This window comes from Drosophila pseudoobscura, chromosome X (assembly GCF_009870125.1).
Source record: "Drosophila pseudoobscura strain MV-25-SWS-2005 chromosome X, UCI_Dpse_MV25, whole genome shotgun sequence".
Taxonomy (NCBI): Eukaryota; Metazoa; Arthropoda; class Insecta; order Diptera; family Drosophilidae; genus Drosophila; species Drosophila pseudoobscura.
Window position 1 is genome coordinate 5,473,737 of NC_046683.1, and position 23,597 is coordinate 5,497,333.

The following is a 23,597-nucleotide window of genomic DNA, read 5'->3' on the forward strand; positions in this document are numbered from 1 at the left end:
CCTGGTAAGATGTAAATAGCATTGATCCGACTTTTATTTGTACCTTCTTATTTATTTAACAGAAAAGGATAAGATGGTGGAGAGTGCTGAGGACACCGGGCCTCTAGAAACGACTGCTCAAACCCCAGAACCCCAAAACAATTGTAGTTTACAAACTGGTTGGGGAAGATCGGTTTACATTCCTCCCTCCGTATATATACCATAATTATATTAGTTTTGAAATAATATGCACATAATAATGTTTAGGGGGTTTTGAGCTAACCGCAGTTTTTTTCTTACAGAACAAGGACCTCTAAAACTTGGAAAACCCAAAAATTTATGAGTATAAATGTTAGTTGGTTTCTGGCATAAACCCCGAACGCTTTCTCTCAGCGGTTAAACATTGCTTTTGTTTTTATTTATCTGAATCAGTTTCCCATAAAGATTGATTGGTTTGTGTCCTGAATTTTCCGATCGATGGTCTCTAGTCCCATATAAATACTTCCCGAAGACCCGCATTGGAAACATCCAGACATCATGTTGTGTATATCCTTTATTTGGTATTCGAATTATTTATTTCTTGTAATATTAAAAAAAAAAAATGACAATGATCACATAAAATATTTTTCGTTTGTAAATTACAGAATTTTCTTGTCATACAATACAATATTATAATATATATACTCATATATATATATATATAATATTTTTTTTATTTATATTTATTTTAGTGTAATTTTGTTTATCATCATAATTTATGACTTCATTAAGTACAATGAATCTTTTAAGCCTGCTATTATTCCATACTGTTTGCTTTCCGTTTTCCGGTTTTAATTTTCTGGTTTGCTTTGTTTTTTTGTTTAAATTTAATTTAATTTTTTAAAATTCGTCTAAATTACCTTTTGGTTTGGGTGCCCTCTTCTCCGTCTCTCTGGGGATTTATTTTCCTTATCTCCCTCTTCTTTTCGTTTAGTTATATTTAATGTTATGATTAGACGTAAGACGATACAAAAAAAGGTGACATTATGTTCAACTACTTTTTTGTTACTTAAGATTACACAATTATATTATTTATGCTTTTGGTTTTTCGCTATTCGTTTTTGAATGTATTGCACTGAATTTTAGCCTATTTATTTTCATTGATTTTTTCCCAATTTGCTTTTCGTTTGTGGGGGGCTTGGTTGATGCCTTTTGCCAATTCCGGCAATGGGGTCACGTTAAAACTTATGATCCTACAGAGACAACCACGCATATATATATATTCATATACTTCGTGTATGATCTTTTATGGAACATTCATATGTATTCCCTGCTCCCAACCACAAAAGACATACATACCCATACACCATACATCTAGTTGTAGGCGTTCTCTTGATATTACACACACGTTTTTCCATTAATTTCCAATATTACAATAAAAAAAAAAACAAAAAAAAGTAACACGATTACATCCTCTAACTTTGGTATTGAATATATTTCCCGTTTATGTTTTTATTATTTTTTTATCTCCACTTTTGGTGTTTGACTTTTCCTCTAAACTAAACTTACTTTGAGGGGCTTGAACTCGGGTTTGGGGCTGGGGTGGGGGTGGGGTTGGGGTTTTGTGTGTGGGTGGAGGGGCTGATTAAATATTTAAGAATATTATCCATTTCGTATGCAAAAAATTGACCAAGACATCAACACCAAACAAATGGCCTACATTAAACATATACTTTTTCAAACTCCTACTACTATATTTATTTATAAGTTTCTATAACTTATAGTTGTTTTTTTTTAGTATTTGATACAGACAAAAAAAATGTTAATCGTAAATCGTATTATGAATATTATTACTCACTTACTTTAGGTTTTAATTTTTATACAGTTTCTATCAACACGACGAAAGCGTCTAGGATATAGGATGTGCAACAGCTCAATCTAACACTAGGAAAAGGATCTGTCCGTTTTCCAGGCAGACTCAATATATACGTAGATTTCTACAGATATCTATGCGCTACATAAAGATCCTTGGGCTGGGAGATGTCTCGTTCTTCAGGTTAAAGCAAATATCCCCACCACAATTCTTATAGTCCGTTTTATGGGGCCGACACTGAAGCCGCCACTTCTCCACTCTATTGGTAGTATATTTACACTCACGAACCCTGGACGGGACATCGGGGCTACCAACTTTTGCTTTGATATCCTCCTCGCTTAGATGGGTGTCGGCATCAGTTTGCCGTAGTCCTGGTGCATGCTTGGCTTCACCGAGTTGTAGACGGTCCGCTCGGCGTCGTCGGGCAGGGCATAGACATCGGGCGGAACGCAGAGCGACTGCAGCTTGGAGATGTACGAGTCGAAATGCTCGTGCGGATGCGGGTGCGGGTGTGGGTGACCGTGTGGATGTCCGTGCGGATGCGAGTGTGGGTGGGCATAGCTGACGGGGTGATGCACGGTGTAGGCATGATGCGGTGGCACCGGCGGCGGACCCGGTGGCGGGCCACCACCACTACCCGTCCCACCCTGATGGCCGTACATTTCGCCGCCAATGCCCCCGCTGCTGGCCGATGGGGGTGGTGGCGGTGGCGGCAGCAATGTGGAGTAGGCCGTGGCGTGATCTCCGCCGCTTCCGGCTACCAGCTGACCCCCGGCACACACGCTGTCCAGGCCATGCCCCGACACCACCTGGCCGCCGGCGATCGAGGCCGAGACGGAGACCGAAGTGGGTGGTGCCGGTGGCGGTGGCAAACGCACGTGCTCCAGCAGCGTGATCACGTTGTTGCGCAAGCTCTCGTAGTAGTTGTTTAGGTTGGCATTGGGCGGGGCTACACTCCCGTCCACCGGGGCATGCGACATCATGCCACCCACATTCGTGTTTGGGTTGCTGTTCCCGGAACCTGGCGTCAGGCTGCTGATCGAGTGGCCCAGATCGTTGCTTCCGTTTCCGTTTCCGTTGTTGTTGCTGGAGCTGGTTGCGGGACCTGTTCCGGTCCCGCTGGTGGAGCTGACGCTGGCGAAAGGCGATTGTCCGCTGGGTGAAGCCATGGCCACATTGGAGGAGCGCTGCTGCTGCTGATGGCCGCTCAATGGAGATGCCTCCTATGGGGATGGGAAGAAAAGAGGTTATTGAGGTGGTTAGAAAGCTTTAAGAAGCTGGCGGTGTGAGGGATGGAGTTGGGCAATGTGCTACACTAATACGATGGTCACGGCTGAAGGTTTCAACTATGCTCTTTAAGCCCCAGACACCTAGGGACCAATCACATCTCTAAGCAAGTCTCATTTCCTATAGAAACTGAGTGCCGTGTTTCTTAATGATTCGGATTGTAATTATTTGCTTGGTGCTGTCCATTTCGAAAGGAGTTCGAACTAGGTTCCTTTCAAATGGAACTTGGGGATATTATCGAAATGGAGGGCTGTTAGGGCTGTTCCTTTCGATTGGAATTTGAGGGCTGGCCAGTCGTTTGGCTGTCGGCGACCCTGTGGTATGGGGAGGGTTGGACTTTTCTACCTCTAAGCATATGTATGCACCTCGCTCACTCACACTCCCACCCATACACACACCCGCTCATGATTCGTTATGTGCACATACGAGCATGTATGTACGGATTTATGTATCTCAGGCAAATTGAAATTCCAATAAGGACGCACCAAACACACGAATAAAAAAAGGAGAGTGGGTGACAAGAAATGAAGAGCAAGAAGGAGGCACAACAACAATAAGAGAAGCAGGAAAAAATGTTCAGAGGACGAATCATCGACGATGCCGTCACGAGCACAAACGAGAGGGAGAGAGGAAAAGCAGGTTCCGTTATTTTTTTCAACTTTGCCTTTCGCTATTCGGAGTTGTTTGAGCTGACACTCACTCACACACACACACGCACATGTCCCCCCTTCCCCACTGCGGAGGCTACGAAAGGTTAATGCTGTCTGCCTTTGCCTCTGCCGCTGCGTCGGATACGGCTTGTGCCCTCTGCCGTTGCCTCTGCCACTGCCTCTGCCTGTGCTCTGCTACTGCGGAAACACTGCTGGCGCTCTGCTTTGGCTGGTTCTTTCTCCGATGCTTGTGCTACTGCTTGTACTGCTTGCACTGCTTCACCTCTTCCCTTGCTTGCTGCCGCTGCCGCTGCCTCTGCCGATGCTCTGCTTTGACCGTAGCACAGTTATTTGGTGTATTTCTTTTTGGTGCTGCTTTCTTTCTTTTTTCTTTGTCCGTTTTAGGAGCAAATCGAATGGTGTTCTGCGATTTGCTGGCTGCGTGTTGGGCTGGCGCCTCGCCTCTGACGGGGCTGCAGCTGCCTGCGCATGACCAGCATCACACACACCAAAACACATACTGACACTGACACTCACACTCCTTGTGGTCTAGGGACATGCGAGTGTGTGTGTGTGTGTGGGAGCTTGACGCTTGTGTTTAGGGGTGTGTCTGTCTCCTGCCACCTCTCCACTCTCCTGCTACCTAGTGGAATCTGATTCGCTGCCACAGATGCAGTGCGGATGCAACGTCACCGATTGGTTGGCTGTCACACTCTGATGGAGAGGGGTGAATGTCAAAACTGCATTTCGGGTTGTTTCAAATCTAGCGCCGATTCCTTCTCGTCTTGGAACAGTAAATAATTCCTACTGGAATTATTCAATGAATATGTATATTGCGCTTCACGCTGTGAAGATCCATAGCTCTGATATATGTACATATGTACACACTATATGTACATACTTTAAAATGGAATTTGGGGCTCATTTTCCACTTCAGACCAAGGGAAAGCCTTGGCAAAGGACACAATAATGCATATATCAAATGTCCAAATTTGCTGTCATCACTTTGCCCTGCACTGTGCAATTATATTATAGTCTTACCTACTTGTTTATAAAGTTAATCCAACAAAACTTTTTTGATTATTGTGCCATAACAGTTTAATTGGAATCGGACCACTATTAGGGCTGCCTATAGGAATGACCGCGAGAGTCCTTTCCTGTGTTTGACAAAGTTAATACAGTTAGCTCAATGACGAGTCGACGTTGTCGGCGGCTGATAAAAGTTTCCGCTTTACTTTACTTTACTGTACTTTGGCTCATTGTTTCAGCCCTTTGTCGGGCGCTTTGGAGACGTCCTTGAAAAGTGTTAAGACAAAACTCAGGTGCCGATAGACAGTACTTCGGGCAAAACAAGAAAAATAAAAAATGAAAAAAAATAGCAAGAACTCGGGGGAAAGAACTCCACTCAAAGTCTCGTTTTGAGTCAAAGTTTAGGCAACCCCAGCCCCCTCCCGACCGACAAGTCTGGCCAAACTTTCCGGCGCGTTAAACTTTCCCTATGACCATCATATTACGCTACAAAGGGTAAAGGGTGAAGGGAAAAGGGTGCACTTAGCCTAGTTAGATATGGTGTTTGTTCTCATAATTTGTTGCCGTCAACGAACCTGAGCCTACGTACCCGATCGCTGGTGCTCAGCTGCGACTCCATCGCATTGATGTCGGACTTGAGCCGCATCATCTGCGACTCGACTCGGGCGTTCTCCCGCTGCAGCTCGGAGATCTCGGCCTCCAGAGTGTTCAGATCGTCGCTACCGTTGCCGGAGGCTGGCGCCGTTCCGCTCTTCTCGTTGTTTCCGCCGTTTCCGTTTCCGTTGTTGTTGTTGTTGCTGCTGCTGAGACTGCTGTGGGCGCTGTTGCTGCTGCTGGTGACCCCGAGGCCAACGTTGACGTTGAGGCCAATGCCGCCCACGCCGCCAACACCGCCGGAGCTGCCCACGCCGCTCATGACAATGTCCAGGCCGCTTCCTCCTGCATGGTGGAGTAGGATGGTTGATGGGAGAGAGAAGGGTAGGTCAAAGGACACAGTTAGTGGGTGTAGCCGATAGCGCTCTCTTAGGATCTATTTTTTTGTTTTTCTTCTGTTTTCAATCTTCATTTTTAGTTTTTTTTAGTCTTGTCTCTGGCATTCCACGGGTTTTCTATGTGCGCGTGTGCTAGCAACTCAATCGGAGCGTGTGTGGGTTGGGTTGGTGGGTGGGTGAGTGGATCATAGAGTGCGTGGGACAGAGAATGTGGAACAGCCTGATGTTAAATTCATACTGCACGCACATGCATCGCTGAACGTGAAGCCCCCCTTTGGAAATTACAGCATTAAAACATTGAAAGTAAAATACTCGTGGAACCATGCTTTGGCATAAGGATGCCTGAGGAAGACACTGAGGAATGTGGAACACTTTATTGAGAGCATGTTCTGTTTTTCACTTTTTGTTCCATTCCATTGTACCGTTTGAACGGCAAATTGACAATCACGCGTCAACGTCGATTGGAACCTTTCGGTGAAGCTGCGTTCGAAAGCTACTGGCTCAGGAAACAGGAAGTTATCTTCCTATACGAGTAGATCACAGTGTGTGCCTCAAACACCGAGTGAATCGCTGTGCCCTGCGTAGAGTGGCTGGGCTGTGATGTGGTGTGTGTGTTGGGGTGTCGGAGTGTTCGAGTATAGGTGTGGCACTGAGTGGTGGGGACTGGTGATGTGGCCGTGATTGGATATGATTGGCAGTGTGTGTTTTCATCTTTAATGGACATATGTTTGTATGGATGTATGTATCTTCGGGGCTTACCTTGATCGACAGACCTTCTGGGAATATTTGTATGTACATTTTTTGTGGTAGACTTGAATTTTTTGACTTTTGTGTGGGTTGTATAACAATTTGCTGCATATATATGTATATACACAACATTTCTCTATATACTACATATATATATGCATGTATTTCTATACACACATACATGTATGCTATGTTTTTTGTTTTATTTGTTTTATTTGGGGGTGTCTGTATTTCTGTTCTTCTTTTGATTTTGTTTGCTGGTGCAATTGCAATTGCAGTTTCGTTTTTCGCTTTTCGCTTTTCGTTTTCTCGTTTTTCATTTGCATTTTCATTTATTTTTGGTTGGTGGTTGTGGTTTCATGTTTTCGGTATTTCTGTATTTCGGTATTTCGGGCTGTTTTTGATCAGTTTCGTTTTCTATCTACAGTAGATACTCGGCACCGATACAAAATGTTGCGTAATCTAAAAGAAAACGCCAACAAAAACCATGAAACGAAACGAAAAGAAGGAACACAGAATTAAATTAGAATTAAAACTAGGAATTTAAATGTTTTGCTTTTTCTTTTGTTTCTTTCTCTTTTTGTATTATCTTCTTGGTTGCTTTTGTTTCTCTTGTTCTCTAGGCACACACACACACACACACACACACACAAGGATATTCAGAGGATACAGTTGTGTGTGCGTGCTCAGAGATCTCAACGGGTCGATCGTTCATGTTATGTACCGGGTTAATAGAGGATTTATTGGTTGGTTTGTGGAGTGGGGTTTTGGGGATTTTGGTGTTGGATTGTTGGGGTTTTTCAAAGCCCGTATCCTCTTTAATTTGAAAACGATAAATTTTGTCTTGAATTTATATTTCCTATTCGTATGGTTTTATTTTATTTTATTTTTTTTGCATTTTCCGAAACCAAAACCAAAAATAAAGTGTTTCATCTTTGAATATACTTGTAACTCATGTCTGTACGACTACGTTTATCTATTCTTTTTCAATTTTTTGTTTGTATACTTTCTTTTGACGTTAGCACACGCACACAAAACTCCAACCGAAAGTTTATTCGATTAAAAGCGAGCAACAACAGAGAAGAATTTCGGAACCCTACTTTTCAGTATCCGTTTCGATTTGTTTTTTTATTTTAATATTTTTTAAACATTTTCGAAAGAGATTTCTACGAATCTTAGGGTAGTTCTATAGTGGAAGCGATGAAAGTTGGAATGCATGAAGATGACTAACATTTTAGCACTTAAGTTACACTTTAATGGGGCTTTAGCTCTCAGGATCTCTTTCTGAAAAGAACGGTCTTTTTCTAGTGGAAATTGTCAAGAAGCTAAAGTGATTCCAATCATTTAAAAGATCAAGAGCTTTGGACGTAACGCCCGTGGATTTTTCATGTAAAATTAACAATAATACTGCATATCCAATATCAGGAGACTTTGAAGGAGACCACTGTCTGGTGGTTGTCTCTGAGGAATTTGAGAGCCCTTTGGAACCAGATTTAGTGGATTTTAAAGATATGTTTCCCATTGGACCGGCGATCATCACTTTTTAAAACTATAGCAAATAATTTCATCATTTTATTTCGGGTTCGGCCTTATTATTCTTCTGTGTGTTGCAGACTTTATGAAAATACCATTATGACCCCACCTCCGCCTTGTATGAGAGGAGGTGGGGTAGTATAATGGCAATGGGCCCAGTTCATAACAGAAAAAAAACGCGCAAGAGAGAGATGCAGAGACAGAGAGAGAAGGAGAAGGAGAGATAGAGACCTTGACACTTACCAGTATAACCCTTGGGATAGACCATGGTGACCTCGTCGAATTTGGGCTTCTTGATTCCCTGGCCTCCAACAGTGGTGCAGGCTGAAGAAAGAGAAAAACAGAGGGAAGATTGGAAAAAATAGTTCAATAGAACGATGTTGAGGTCTCTTCGGGGATCTTACCATCGAACTTCATAGCTGTGGCAGCGGCCACAGCGGCCTTGTGCTGCTCCACAGTGCCCCCGGCTTCCAGGACCCTCATCTTGTTCCGATTGGCTATGGGACAGCCCGAAGCACTGGAATAGACAGATATCCATCCCTTTTATAGAATCGAACAGCCCACATCCCAAATCGCCAAACCCAACTCACCTTCTGTGGGAGAGGAACTTGCCGGTGGAGTGACCGGAGCCGTCGCATCCTGGTATGGGACACCGCAGCGGCTCCGAGTCCTGGCCATCGCGCGGCTTGCTCTTGGGCTTGTTGGCCCGGGGACATCCGGAGAGGCTGCGGTGCGATGAGTAGTTGCCGGTCACATGGCCAGAGCCGTCGCAGCCGGGCGTGGGGCACTTGAGCTCCTGCGAGTGCGACTGCAGATGATTCCGGTCCGAGCGCGAGCAGCCCGTCAATCTGTGGATGGTTCGGGATGGAACATACGTCGTACAAAGGGATTACTGGCTGACCCAAAAGTATTAAATCAGGCCAAGAGTGCTCTTGGCCAGATAAGATTGCCCCCTCTATGTGTGTTTGTGAGTGTGTGTGTGCGTGGGGGGCTTGCGTGTGTGGTGGCCAAGACTTTGGTCTTGAAACTTTCAGTTTTAAAGTTTCATTAAACCATCTGCCTGTGAGTGGGGAGTGGGACTAAGACTGGGACTGGTTTTATGACCGCTCTGCGTCAACTCTCCGTCGTAATCATAAATATTAAAGTCCCGGGTCTGTGCCACGGTGGTCCGCCAGTGATGTGCCTGAAAGCTTTAATGACCCTTCTCATGAAGCGGACCTCGGATCAGGTGGTGGTGGGACACTGTCCGATGAACACTTTCGGATGACATAGATGGGTGATGGGGACATAGATGGATGGGATGTACATACATATAGAATACATAGACAAAATTATCTACAATAAACATTTTGTTCTGTTCTTCCAACATTTCCATGTTCCTAAATTCATATTTCCCACAATAATAAAAGGAAACATTTAATATGTAGAAGCTGCTTCAACTAGAAAAGTTGTCCGATGAACAGTTTTTTGTCGAGTGTAGGATATTTTCACACATGGTCGTGTCCCTTGTTGCATAATTCATTGACTACAGGCACAGGGAGCATCTCTCCGAGGCGCATCCTAGGCGCGGACTTACCCATCCTTGGTCTTGTCGTGCTGCGGTATGTGCTGTGGCGGTGGCATCGAGTAGCAGGTGGCCGGGCTCGGCGAATAGCCGCCGGAGACGGGTGTCGGATAGCCGCCGGGGCCTACCGCCGTGGCATACGGATTGCTGCACTGATACGCGGCTGGACCATAGCCATGATAGCCAGCCGGTGGATAGTCCGACTGCACCACCATACCGTATCCGGGATGCGGAGAGTACCCTGGAAGAACAAAGAGATCATATTTAACGCTGGTCCTGGAAAGGCATGTTCTTTAAACCGACGGGTTTTAAGCTCCGATGAGTTTACAAGGGTACAATACAACTGTTTCGTCCTTTTTTATTGGTTACTTACCGCTCGGATCTCTGTACGTCTCGATGTAATGAGAGCCGCCGCTGTCCGGTGTGGATTCACGGCTGTAGGGCCGCGGTCCACTGATGTGTCCGACCAGTCCGAAGCCTAATGGTCGCGGCGGGCCGCTGAAGTCGACGGGCTCCATTTGGGGGGAACGTGGCGGTCCATTGGGACCCAGGGCGCCGGGCGCTCCGCTGCCAAATCCCTGGGCATGACCCACGACAAGGCCATCGGCGCCGTACTGGGGACTGGTGATGATGCTGTAATCCCAACTAATGAGTGATCTGGTGGAGGCCGTGCTGGAAACTGTCGAGTGCTGTCTGCTTACCTGTGTGGGAGCCGGGTGACACTCAGGTCCAGGGTCTGGCCCTGCGGACTGGGCACCTGGGGGCTGGCTATGTTCGGACTGGCCCCCGGCTGGGGGCTGCCGTTGCCCATGCGCTGGTTGTATTGGTTGTGGGAGGCTGGTGAATTGAAACCGTGCGGACTGGAGGAGGTCACCGATGTGGACCCGGATAGGTCCACCGCTGGCGCTGGCACGCCTCCAACGTTCGGGGTGGGCGAGGAGCTCTGTTTGCCGTGTTGCTGCTGCTGCTGCTGCTGTTGCTGTTGCTGCTGCTGTTGCTGCTGCTGGTGGTGTTGCTGCTGCTGTTGTTGCTGTTGCTGCTGCTGCTGGTTCTGATAGGCGGCTGCAGCGGCGGCCGCCTGGGCAGCGGCCATCTTCACGGACAGATTTATGGCGGAAAACCCCGGGGGGAGGGGGCCCATGGTGGGATCGTAGTGGTACATGGGCCGTGGATAGATCGGCCCCGCACCGCCGCCATTGGCCAACTGCTCCTCGTGCTCGGCCTTGGCCAGCATCAGCTGCTGCTCCTGCAGATACTTTTGCTGCTGCACCTGCAGATCGTCGGCGCTCTGGGGCAGATAGTGATAGGCTGCCGCCGCCGCCGCTGCCGACGCTGAGGCCGCTGCCACGCCCGCCACGGACGCCACCTGACGCTGTCCGTTGGGGCAGCAGTTGGGGTCGTACCGCTCGAAGCCGCCGGCTCCAGCGGAAACGGTCACCGCTGACACGGAGTCCACTGTGGCGAAGGCGGGCGCCCCCACCACCGATGCACTGCTGAGGGAGCTGAGCGAGGTGGGCGGGTGCGGATGTGGATGCGGATGTGGGTGTGGATGCGGATGCGCCTCGTAGGCACTCCGCGCCGTTCCAGGTGACAGTTCGCTGGCATTGGTTCCCCCATTGCTACTCAGCAGCTCTCCGCCCACGGCGTACCGCATCTGCTCGTACTGTCGCTCCTCGGCCTGCTGCTGCTGTTGCTGTTGCTGCTGCTGCTGCTGGTGCTCTGTGTGGTAGCTGGCTGAGGGATCGGGACCGTCGTTGCCCTCGTTTATGAAGGGTCCGCGCTGCTGGTGGAGTGTGTGTTGCTGCTGCTGCTGTTGCTGCTGCTGAACGTGGTGGGCATGTGGATGGTGGCTCTGTGGCTGGGGAGGACTCTGCATCCCCACAAAGCGACTCAAGTGCGGCGCATGCAGGTTGGCATCGCCGCCATTGGAGGAGGTTGTGCCACTGCCGCCACCGTTCGTTGCCCCGCTGCCGGACGCAGTGCGGGCCGTGCCCGGTGTCGTGGATGCGCTGGCCGTCACACTGGAGGCGGGGCCGGCTGCATCGTTGGCCAGATATGAGTGCATTGGGCTTTTGTTGTACTCCGATTTGATGCTCGCTACAGGACTGTACTCCGATTTGATAATGGGCATTGTTGTTGCACTCAACTTGTTGTTGTTGTTGATGCAACTGGTGTTGTTGTTGTTCAGATAGTGACTGGAGGTGAGCTTCAGTTTATCCAATGGATGCAACTCTTTCTCGTGCTTTTCCAAGTCCGCTAAAGTCGTTTCAAACCCAAACAAAATCATAAATAAATGTCGAGAAATAACAGAGAAAGTGTAGAAAGAGAGAGAGAGAGAGAAAGAGACGGGTTAAAGGATCATTCTTCAAGAAGTTGGAGAATTGTCAAATCTCAGCTTAGTGGTTCTGTGGTTCTGGTGGTTCCGTGGACTTCACTGGCCCTGTGGCCTCGTGGACGCACCTGTTCGATCAATGTTCGAGGGCTTGCTATTCAGACGACGACTGGCATGGCGACGGACTGCGCGCGGACAGCCGGAGAGGCTGCGGTGCACACTGCGGTGCGGCTGCACGTGTCCGCGTCCGTTGCAGCCCGGTGTGGGGCATTTCAGTATCTGTTCGTGCAGGGCCAGCACTGTTCGATTTGATTCGATACGATTCGGGTCGGGGTTTTCGATTAAGAGTGGATGGGAAATTTCATTAACGATCAGCGGTGAAATGGCAGCGATTTTCAAACTATCACAACTACAACGCAACATCAAATAGAAAGGCATACCACAACCAGTGAAGGCATGAAAGAGAGGCACGCACACAAAGAGAGACAGAGAGAGAGAGAGATACAGTCAGACAAAGAGAAAGAGATCGTCCACCACACAGGCTATGGATAGAGAGAAGGAGAGAGCCATCTAACGATATATGTATCGAGCTTTCCTAAAGGAAGCCTTCGCAGCCCCTGAGCAACATGCAACTAAAGAAAGAGGGAGGTGTAGAGAGGTAAGAGAAAGGAAGCGGCTAAAGGAGTTTGTGGAAGAAGGACAAGGAAAGAAGCAGAGACTAGACTCTAAAATGACTGTGGAACCAAAAAGTGGATGTAAAACAAAGAAGTAGAAATGAATATTCTGAAGAATCTCAGAAAACAAAAGAATAACCTTCTTGAAGATATGTTATAGAAAAGATCTTAAAGTAATTTCCAGTAAAAATGTTATGGAAGTCATTGATAAAGAAGGGCCCATGTCGAAAAATTCCATTTTAAAGATAAATGAGATTTAATATGAGATGTCATAAATGGTCTATCATAAAATTTAAAGACTGACACTTTCGTTGAGGAGGTTACGATAAAAACAAGATCTGGAAATGTGAATCGTAAAGCTCTTGATCTGAGAAATAAGTTTTAAAAGGTAGATCCTTTAGCCGGCTATAGGTACGCTTTAGAAGAGAGGGTAAAGCAGAAAAGCTTCCGAAACACGGACACAGAAATGAATACAGACAACATGCTTTTTTTCGCTACGGGAAAAAATTAAAGCTCAGCGAACTCTTCATTCAAGCATGAATGAGCGGAGTGTAAAGAGAGTGAGAGAGATAGACAGTCAGTGAAAGAGAGAGACAGGTAGAGAGGCACACACAAAGACAGAGACAGAGACAGAGATAGATGCAGAGAGATTGTATCATCTACTACGCATAGGAATGGACAACTTACATTCTGTGGTAACCTTATCGCGCTTCGGACAACCCGATAAACTGCCCAGGCAAAGCATGTTCGAGCAGGACGCAGAGAGTGTGTTGAAGAGAGAAAGAGAGTGGGAGAGAGAGAGAGAGAGTGGGAGAAAGATATGTAGATTGATTTCGCAAAACGCCACAACACGAGATAAACGGTGCAACGGTACCTGCGATGATGCGAATACAATCCGGTGACATGTCCTTGGCCAGTGCAATGCGGTGTGGGGCATTTGGCGCCATCTACAATTAACCAATTAACAGTAAAAAGGTGAAATCAACGAAGCTCTGGGCAAAGCGATTGAGTGTGAGTCAGAGTCAGAGTCAGACAGAGAATCACACCCAGAGAGAGAGAGAGAGAGAGAAAGAGACAGACACGAGAGTGTGGAAGTGGCATAGATGGATGAAGCTGGAGCTAGAGCTGGGGTGAGCGAGAGAGCGAGCGGTTTTCTAATTAATTATATGGGAAGCGACAGCGAAAGACAAGCCTGACGTTGTCCATACCCATACCCCATACCACTCCAACCATGCTCGCTCCCCTCCCCCGATGCCTTTACCTATGCTAGCCCCGCTTTCCACCCTTTCACTTCACAGAAACCTCTCCAAAAAAGCAACCTTGAAGAAGAAATGCTGGAAAAGCGAACGTACGAATTCTTTTAGCCTAAATAATTAATTAAAATTTGATGGAAAACAGCTTTGCATTATTTACTTTAAAAAGCTCACACACACACACCCACACACACACGCACACACACATTAGACAGCTCCAGAGAGGGGGGTAGAGGAAGTGGGGGGCCGGGTACGACATCTTTCAAAAATCAAACCAGACCCAGAGCCAAACCATGTCGTGCAGACGGAAAAACTTGGCCTTTTTCTAAGCGCATATTCCTACCAAGATAACAGCCATCCTGCCGCCCCTCCGGCCCGTACATACAAGCTACGTGTGTGATATATATTAGACAGTCGTGCGGGGGGTGGAGGGCGGCCTGGTTAATGAAATACTTTTCGAAATATTTTGCTCTTGCCTGCTTTTTGTTGTTGTGTCTATTACGTGGCCGGGCAAAATGTCAAACTGCAGCGGCAGCGGCATCCGGAAAAGGTAAAAACCAACTCGACTCTAATTAGAATTTAATTAAAACCATGAAGGAGGGGGAAGTGGCAGTGGGAGGCTGAAGCATGTGGAGAGCCAAGTGTTTGTGCATTAGAATATTTTCCACTAACCAAAAATGGTAGTGAAAAAGAGATACGGTAGGACCTGGGACCTGCCAGCCTCGCCTCGCCGAAGCATTCGATACCCTTGTCGTTTTCCATATAAGAGTGGAATTTTGGTATCAAAGAAGTCATTAATACTGAAAGACATGTGTGCATATAATCAGGCATAAGACTCTACTATATCTACTAGATACTTTTGAAGGTGGATCACTATGGATCCTGTTTTTATTGGGGGTTCATACTCGTACTCTATGGCTTCAGATATACCTATTCTTTGCGCTACTCAGAAGAGTGATACCCTCTGGCAGGGTATAAAAAGAAACTAAAGATATCTGGAGAGGAGGCTGCTCAAGGGTTAAGCCTAATAAGCCACATTAGCGAAAGGCAGCAACAATAATACCAACAAAATGGGGAATATGAGTGGCTGCCACACGCTAATGACTTATTTCGTGCCACAAACACACAAGCACACACACACACACGTAGCGAACACTCGAAACTGCCTCTATTTTAGAGCTTTAGAGCCTTCTGTCAACTATTTAAAAAGTCATTCAAATTATATGAATACCAAAGTCAAGCCTGAGAGAGACACAGACCCTACCTACTCGTACATTTATGTATATATATTCATGTTCAAGGCTCATCTAAGGCGGCGGTCCTCTGCAGCATATTAATGCCAAAACATAATGACAAAATAAATATGCAAAAGTGGTTTTGAGGGAAAACGTGCTCATAATGCTTTATATCTAATCATACACCCTCGCTTTCCCACCCACTTCTGACAGTCTGTGGAAATTGTACAGCGAAATTAGTAAAAGGCAAAGCTCAAGGCCTTGCCAGGCCAAGGAGGCACTCACTCAGCCAGAAGATGTGTCTGTCTATGTCTACGTCTAGCTCTCAATGTGTGTGTGTTGTGGTATAAAGGGTTTACAAGCCATTAGTTGTTGTTGTGTGTCCCATTCTAGCCAACAGAATTGCTGCCCCCTGCCACCAGTCATACCTTATTCCCGTACCCCATATTCATACCCATTCCCGATCCCATTTTCATAACGACAAAATCGCTTAATGTCTTTTGGCTGCCTCACCCACACTCTCACACCCTCACACGCTGCTGCTCCTTTCCTTTCCATCGAGAGAGCGCATTGAATGAGCTGCAAAAAGGGTTTTATTTTTAGATATGCCAGATATGCCTGGAAAGGGTCATACAAGGAGGTGGTTAGGTGAATCTGGGGTGCTGTGGCAGCAGTGAAATGTGCAAATAATAACAACAAAAGCCAACATTGTAATAATGGTCCTAATGTTGCTTATTATGCAAGCAGATTGAGTGGCTCTCTCATTCAGAATTCGAATAGGTCTGAAAATTGCTAAGATGCTGTGATCACAGCACGCCTGCTTGCACTAATCGTCATTTCGCGACATTCCATTGTCCAAATTATGTGAAAAAAGTTGCTTCACTATAGCACGTATCTCATGAGGGAATCAAATAAATCTGGCACTCATACGAAAAAAAGTATTATAAAGTGTTACACTTTTTTATAAATTAGTTTAACATTAAAAGTGTTTCTGATTTTTAGATAAATACCGTTTAAAAGTGCCAATTTCAAGGGTAAACTACACCGTACTATAAATATATTATTCTCGGCGTTGATCGTAAGTCTCGCTGGTTATTGAATGATCACGGCTGTCCCTTTCTTTGATTGGATATTGAGTAGATACCTCAAAAAATGGATACCTTTCTGAATTTACTCGTAAAGGAATGTGCGAGTAATTATGTTAGACACAGCATCGCTACTCGTTGGTTCTTAACTGGGTGGGTAATCGGTCATTCTTTGGCGAGTTGATCAAAACACAACACAGAAATTTGCTCATAATTGGGTTGGCAAATGACCACAGGAACTCCATCTGTCATCGCCCGCTGTATCGTTGGGTAAGATTGAGTTTCTTGGGCACTCAGTCTCTCTCTGTCTGTCTGTCATGTAGTTGAAGCGGCGAGTGAGTACAGTACTGCCGCTCGCTCGTTCTATACATCCATATGTATAATACTTCATCCACAAAACCACACACACTGGAACACTCTCTCAGTTTCTGTCACTTTTTGGGCAGGGTTGGGACGGGTTGAGACTGTTGGGGGGTGGGGCTTTGTTCTGTTTTTGATTTTGCCAATTGAAGTGGTAAACTCAATGCAACAAGAAGTCTCGCTCACATCATCAGCCGATCGATCAGTTGAACCGTAACCGGAGACCAAACCGAACCACAACGAATCACAGTACTGTGATGCTGGAGCACAGTGTCCGGGATTTGATTCACACCAAATCACAGTCAACTGTAAAATCTCGTTTACTATGCTTACTATGAGGAACTTACCGCGGTTCTGGCTGCCCGGCGAGTAGCTAGGTGCCGGCGTCGATGTCGATGTCGATGTCGCTGTCGCTGTCGATGCTGCTGTTCCTCCTGTGGGCGGACTACTCGTGGATGGGGGGGTGGCGACCAGCGGTACACCCACAACACCTTCCCGGGCAATGTCCTGCATCACTGAGGCTGCTCGACTGCCCACGCCTGCCGGCTGCAGGATCGTATACTGTTTGGCATCCACCTGGGACCCACCATGACCCGTGCCCGTGCCTGAGCCCGTTCCTGGCAATGCTCCTGCCAGCGGCTCCTTGGAGTTCTTTGAGGGCTTTTCGCCCAGCTGGCTGGCTATGTCAAAGGCGGCCCGTGGCGGCAATGGAGTCGGCTCCAGGCTCAATTGCTGCTGCTGCTGTTGCTGTTGACTGGCAGCGGCGGCTGCCGCATAGCCATAGTAGGCCAATCCGGCGGCGGACTCTGCTGCTGCGGCCGCATTGTAGGCGCTTGTCGTATAGTGAGCATGGGCATGGGCCTGGGCCTGGGCATGGGCATGTGCGTGGGCAGCGGCCGCATAGTTGCGTTTGATAAAGTCGATGGGCGGCTTGAAGGCCGAGGCGGCCTGGGCGTACACATTGCTGGCGGCCCCCTCCAGATCCATGTCCTCTGGTCCACCACCCAGAGCGGTGCCTGCGGCTGTGACCGGGGCCAGCTTCTTGCCCCGCTCGCGATCCTCGAGAGTGGCGCCGGCATTGAGGCGGGCCTGGTCATTCTCCTTCTGTCTGTGGAAACGTGGAAACAGGGATACAGTTGCAGTTGTTGTGGGAGTTCTGGGTGCAATGGCCTCATACTTTTGCTTCTCTTCGAAGAGGTTCTGGAAGGGCGGTGGATTCTCGTCCTGCTCCTGCAATCTGTACAGATTGGCCCGGGCATCGGGCCAGCTACCGGACAGACTCTTCAATGCCGCCTGCGTCTCCCGAATGAGGGTCTCATCATCCTGATCTGCATCGGCGGCTGTCATTTTAGCCACTCCGGCTGTTCCGACAGTGGGGATGCTTGTCGGAGGACTCTCAGGGCTGTCCGGGATGGGGCCCTGTTTTCGTTTCTTTTGTGGCAATATGTTGTTATTGTTGCTATTACTGTTGTTGTTGTTGTTGTTATTGTTGTTGTTGAGGGCCGCGTCCTCATCGCCACTGCAGCGCTTCCTGCGCTTTATGGCTGTCGCCTCAAGATCACTGCTGGTGTTGGTGTTGCCCCCGCTGTGGTTGTTGCCGTTGCTATTGCTCTCGGCCAAGGGCGTGTCCTTGGTGAGTGGACGCTTGGAAAGCGCCATCTTGCGGTGGGCCCTTCTGCTCTAAGCCAGTTGGCTGATCAGAAGAGATTCAGATTCGAGTTTGGGATTTGAATAAAATTTTGATGGTTGTGTTTGATAGCGTGACGAAACTTGTGTGTGTAAACATGAGCGGCGCAACCAGCATCATTATTTTCAACATCAGAATCATCAGCATCCGTAATCCCAGTAGATTGCAGATCGGATCGCTAGCAGAGGAACACTAAACAAAATCGAACCGAATCTGAAGAGCCATGCTCTAACGTTCAGGGTGGGCCTTATTATATCAATCAACTTTGGGAGTTATTAAGAACTGCGATGTTATGGGGAATTCGAGCTTTCGGATGCTACTATTTGTATCCCTAATTGATTGTTGTAGTTGCATTAAACTACTATATGGTCTACATGATTTTGTGTGTTTATAAAACCTTCCGCTGGTATATATTCTAAAATTTAAAAGACTGCTATCAAACATCCCTTTTTTCATGTGTTTATTTAAAAATAACGACCTCAAAAAAAAACTAAATTAGGTGGGTAAACTTTTCTTATGTTTTGATAATGTTTGTATATATGAATAATTAGGTTTGGAGGATAAGAAAAATTGCCTGAATGAAATGAAGTGTTTGTGACTGGCTATTCGAAGCCGATTCGAATACAATTCTTCTTTATTTAGCTGCTGAAAACTGCACTCTTTCCGATGAAAACACTTCATAGTTTGCGTTGAAAATGTGTGGGAGCTAAGATTGGGACCCCGTTTCATTTGAGCGAATACTAATAGTAATGTGAAAGATAAATCTTAAGTTTACTGAAATTTTGGTACTAGATAACGATCTATAATATTCGCAATATCTGAAAAACTTCAGATATTCAGACTTCTATTCTAGGAATTACATTCTGCTTCTCTGGCGGTCCCAGCGTGGAACATTCCTTGGTTACCAACTCGTAATACACACTAATATGGCCTAAATGCGATCCATCGAATATGAGTAAAACCCTTAAAAAATTCTCGATAATCGTTTGTCAATTTATCAAATTCTCAATGTGATTATTCTTGTTGCATTGAATTTCTTGTATATATTTCGCTTTTAGTTTCGTTTTTGGTTTTCTTTTGCGGATCATTTTCTGCTTCGTTCGTTTCAATTTCAATTTCTGTTTTTGGTTTGCTTCAGATAGTTTTTGATTTTTGATTTTCGGGGCTGGGGCGGGACAAATATGTGGCTAAATTAAGGTTAAGGTCTGTTTTGGGATCAGTTCGGTTCTTTGGCGTTCCGAGAAACTCGAAATCTTTTAAGGGTTGACGAGAGAGACAAAATTGGCTAGGGGATTGATTACAGATTCAAATATATATGAACTTTACCTATTTTGTGAATTCTGTTTCTGTTTCTGTTTCAGTTTCGATTTTGTTTTTGAGTTTGGTTTCAGATTTTTTCGGATTCTGTTTCGATATTCGTATCAGTTTATTTTTGTGTGTTTTTTGTTAATTTTTTTCGTTTTTGTTTTTAGTTTCGATTTCGGTTGACTGTATCGATTGTGTTTGCGATTTTCTATAAGCATTTGATTCTTTTTTGTTAACACTTTCAACTTGGACACTTCTACATTTTCTTTTGCTTTCCTCTTCGATTTCCTTTTGGGATTTTCTTATTTGTTGTGTCTTTTTATGATTCGTTATTCTTCTGGCTTGTGAATGCTGCTGTTGCTTCGCTGGATAATGTTGCTGCTGATCTTCATCTTTCCGTTGCCTCCACGTACACACACACACCTGGGCACCTGCACGCACACAAGCACTCACACACACAAACTGACATGGAAAAACACCAGAAAAAACACAAAAACAAACAACCAAAAAAAAAAAACAAGGAAAAACTACCAAAAATAATTCAAACTAGTGAAACGAAACGAAATAACTTTTTGTTAGGCACTCACTTTGTTGGGTCAAATTTGTTTGAAATTTTGTCAACGTTTCGGCTCGGCAGCGGCGTCTGCGAGGTCTTCAAGGATTTGCAAGTTCAAAGTTGTTCTTGGTAGAGGGCTTGATCGGCCGATGGAGGGTGTTAAACTTTTCCGGCATCGGAGGCGTATACACAATATCAATTTGGCCGCGCACTTTCCACTTTTGGACAATTGTTGTTTCCACTATACTTCGGTTGATTCTTCTTATTGTTTCACTGCACTGTTTTAAGGAGGGTGCTGCCGGGGGTGGTTGGGGGGTGGTTGCGGGGGTTGCGGATCTGGGACCGGGAGAAGGGGCTAGTCTATGTCTATGAGCAGCATGACCTCCGGAAGAGTTGATTTTAGTTTTGCGCGTAGTTTGGAAAAGTTTTTTCTCGTAACTTTGATGCCGCGCAAAAGTTTGAATGTCTCTGTGGCCTCCGTGCTTCTCTGTATTTCTTTGTTTCTCCGTCTTTGTTTGCTGCTCTCTCCGTATTTCTCCGTGTTTCTCCGTATCTCCGTATTTCCGTCTTCGTCCGTTAGTTCTCAAACGAGGTTGCCCTCTGGGTCTGGGGCCGCTTTTCGCCGCTTGGGCGAGAGAATTGCAATAAAAGTCGTCTGTCTCAGCGAGGCGGCGGTGTAGTCCGGACGTCCAAAACCCGACTGCTGGATGCGTTTTGGGGTAATAAAATTTTACATCGGCAGCAGCGCGACCAGCTCAGTTGGCGTCGGCGCTGACAGAAGCAGCGGAGCTGGCGACGCGGCAGCAACAACAACAAACAACAAAAAACGACGAACCAACGGAATGGTCGAACGAACGCATCGGAACACTTTGGAGCCTGTCCGGGGGATTCCCAGCTAATCTGCCGCTTCTGCTTTTCCTCTTCCTTTGATCCTGCTTCTTCTTAACGATTGCACTCGGACACATTCACACACACACGGACACACGCACACACTTCGGCTTCGCCTACACTTCGTTGTTTGCGTTGGCGAGGGGGTTGGTTGGTCGGTTCTCGTGTGGGTTTCGGGTCGTGACGATGTTCCTTTCTATACTGTTCCGCTTCGTTTTCGTCGTCGCTTCGCGTCGCGTCGCGTACCGTTACTCTCTCTTTTTGGGGCCCAGGAGGAAGGCCGACAACGTGCGTGTCTACCTGTTCTAAGTTCGCTGCCAACTGACAGTTTTCCCAAAGTTGTCGAACTCTTAGAACGCGAAGAAAACTGCAGCCAAAAATGTTGTCGACGTCTGCGTCGATGCCAGCGTCGCTGTCGCCGTCGCAGCCGAGAATTGATGGTGCTGCCACAGACGGCGTCAGCATCGTGTTTTCGGAGTAAAGCCGAACGGTTCTCGTGGCCCTTTGCTGCCTTCCCCTGTTTGGTCACCCACATGTAGAACAGTGCCAAAGCGGCTGGTAGCACAGTTGTATGCCAGTTACGGAGTCGGCGCAGTGCCCAGCTCAAGGCGCACTGCCTACCCCTTGTACACTGCGACTGCGGCTGCGACGTCGACTGCGAAGGGTTCGGGTTCGGGTCAAAAAATATCTCCGAAAAAATCGCACAGACGTGGACGGAATGACGAAGGGCGCAGGGCGATACGGCGCATTCCGTCAGCCGCCCGCCAGTCGCTGATTTGGCTTTCATTTCGGGGCCTCTCTAATTGTAAATTCCAACAGCGGCAGAGGCAGCAGCAGCAGCGACGGCAGCGGCGGCAGCAGCAGCGTTGGTTGCCCACAAATGACTTTATCCCGTCGTCGACTCAAGTCTAGAGTCCATGGACCGTGGTCCGTGGTCCGTAGTCCGCGGTCCGCTGATCCCGTAGTCATCGCTGGGCGCCGATCAACACAGATCGATCCAACCCGGGGCTCTGGCGCCCCAACCATTAAAAGTAGTCCCGTCTTATCAGCAGTGGCCATGCAGCAGAGCATCACTAAGAGCTGCCACGCAACTTGCCAAAGTGCTTGACGCATTCGCCGGACGCTTGGACGCTTGGACGCACGGACAGGTGGACAGGTGGACGGACGGACTTGTGATTCAAAGCGCATCTACTCGTGGCCGAAGCAGCTGTCAAACTTGCATCGGTCGATCGATCATCATCAGCAGCAGCAGTGGCCGCAGCAGTGGCAGCATCATGAGTAGTTGTGGAAGGCCCGGATACTTTAGGGAATGCCGTTGCTGCTGCAGCTTCGACTGGTACTGATTATCCGATTGATATCTCCGATTCCTACGGCTTGTACTACGGTGGATTCTACTACCGACCCGCGTCTAAAGATACTCCTAGTATTAATGCTGATATTACTTCTGATAACACTGCCGCTGAGTATGAGTCTGTTGGAATTCGCAGTGGAGTGCGTGTGCTTTTTTTTGCAGTTCAGTGAATACGATTTTCTGGAGGGAGGAAATAGTTGAGAGATAGTAGATTGAGATCGAGATTTTAGAATTGTGGAGGATTGTCAATCAATCGATTATGCTATTCGATAGCTCGCAAAAGTTTGCTTTGATTTTGGTTGAATTCAGCTTAAATCTCCGTAAATTAATGGATGAGCACATAGTCGTATTATATATCAAATCGTGCAGAATGGTCCATTATAAAGTATTGTATTTTCTAATGGACTGAACATTGCCGGGGCTCCCATCGATAGATGAAATAGTTTACATAATCCAAGGTGAATGCAATCATATGCCATTTATTCAGGATTAGTTATTTTAGTTGATATATTTCCAGATCAGATTTAATCTGATAAAGCATAAGAATAGTTTTCTATTCGATGGAGTAACTGATCTTTTGATACTAACTAATTTTCCTTTGAGCTAAGCCTACCTATGGCAAAGTGGGTCTTCAATATCTTTTATCGAGAAATATTTGTCAATAGTAACATATTTGATTTATTGCGCCAACGGAAATCGTAGGTTGATTGATTCTTCCAGGGGTAGCTATGATCATGGATACTAGACATTAGAAATATGGCTAAATCAGAAGGTCCATAATGCAAGTAATGTAAAAGTCAGGTACTCCCTTCAATTGAATTTTAAAGGACTTATGTCTAAAATATAGGTTTTCAATTAAAGTTCACAGGAAGGAGTGCCAAATCGAACTTATTTCTTAGATTTCTTCAGCCATAACATTACACTTATTGTTATAAGTTATGTTTTAATTATGTTATTTCAAAAATTTAGTTTTTTTCTGAGGGAAAAATTATTTTGGTGGTTCCTTCAAGCTAGAAAAATTGTTCAGATTTGACTTTGTAGAAATTACGAAATTTCTATCATCCAATGTCGGAAAATAGGGAAATTCAATCGATTTCATTTGAGTTTGAAAACATGTTGCCAGCCTAAGAGTTGCCTTTGAGGTTTAACATTTTTGAACTGGTAAACTGGGGAAATTATTCCGGAGGAATAATAAAACGATTAATTATATATCGCATAGTTAGGAACGAATCAACCAT

At 46.3% G+C, this 23,597-nt stretch overlaps 1 protein-coding gene across 7 annotated transcripts; it reads right to left on the reverse strand.

The window, feature by feature from the left end:
• Nucleotides 1-514: 514 nt before the first annotated feature.
• LOC6901826 (AF4/FMR2 family member 4) lies at nt 515-21,362 on the reverse strand. Of its 7 annotated transcripts, none has more exons than XM_033383350.1 (11): nt 20,152-21,361; nt 17,750-18,265; nt 16,920-17,680; nt 10,335-11,889; nt 10,007-10,266; nt 9,646-9,874; nt 8,660-8,917; nt 8,474-8,586; nt 8,313-8,393; nt 5,387-5,736; nt 515-3,054 (listed from the first exon to the last, which is right to left on the reverse strand). In XM_033383350.1, exons 2-11 carry the CDS (start codon nt 18,229-18,231, stop codon nt 2,170-2,172), a joined length of 4,974 nt encoding a protein of 1,657 aa, XP_033239241.1. In that variant the 5' UTR covers nt 18,232-18,265; nt 20,152-21,361; the 3' UTR covers nt 515-2,169. The 7 variants fall into 7 exon arrangements, with proteins under 7 accessions (XP_033239241.1, XP_033239240.1, XP_015042172.2 ...); XM_033383349.1 differs by having other exon boundaries at nt 10,007-10,278; XM_015186686.2 differs by adding an exon at nt 12,094-12,264 and having other exon boundaries at nt 16,920-18,265.
• Nucleotides 21,363-23,597: the final 2,235 nt, after the last annotated feature.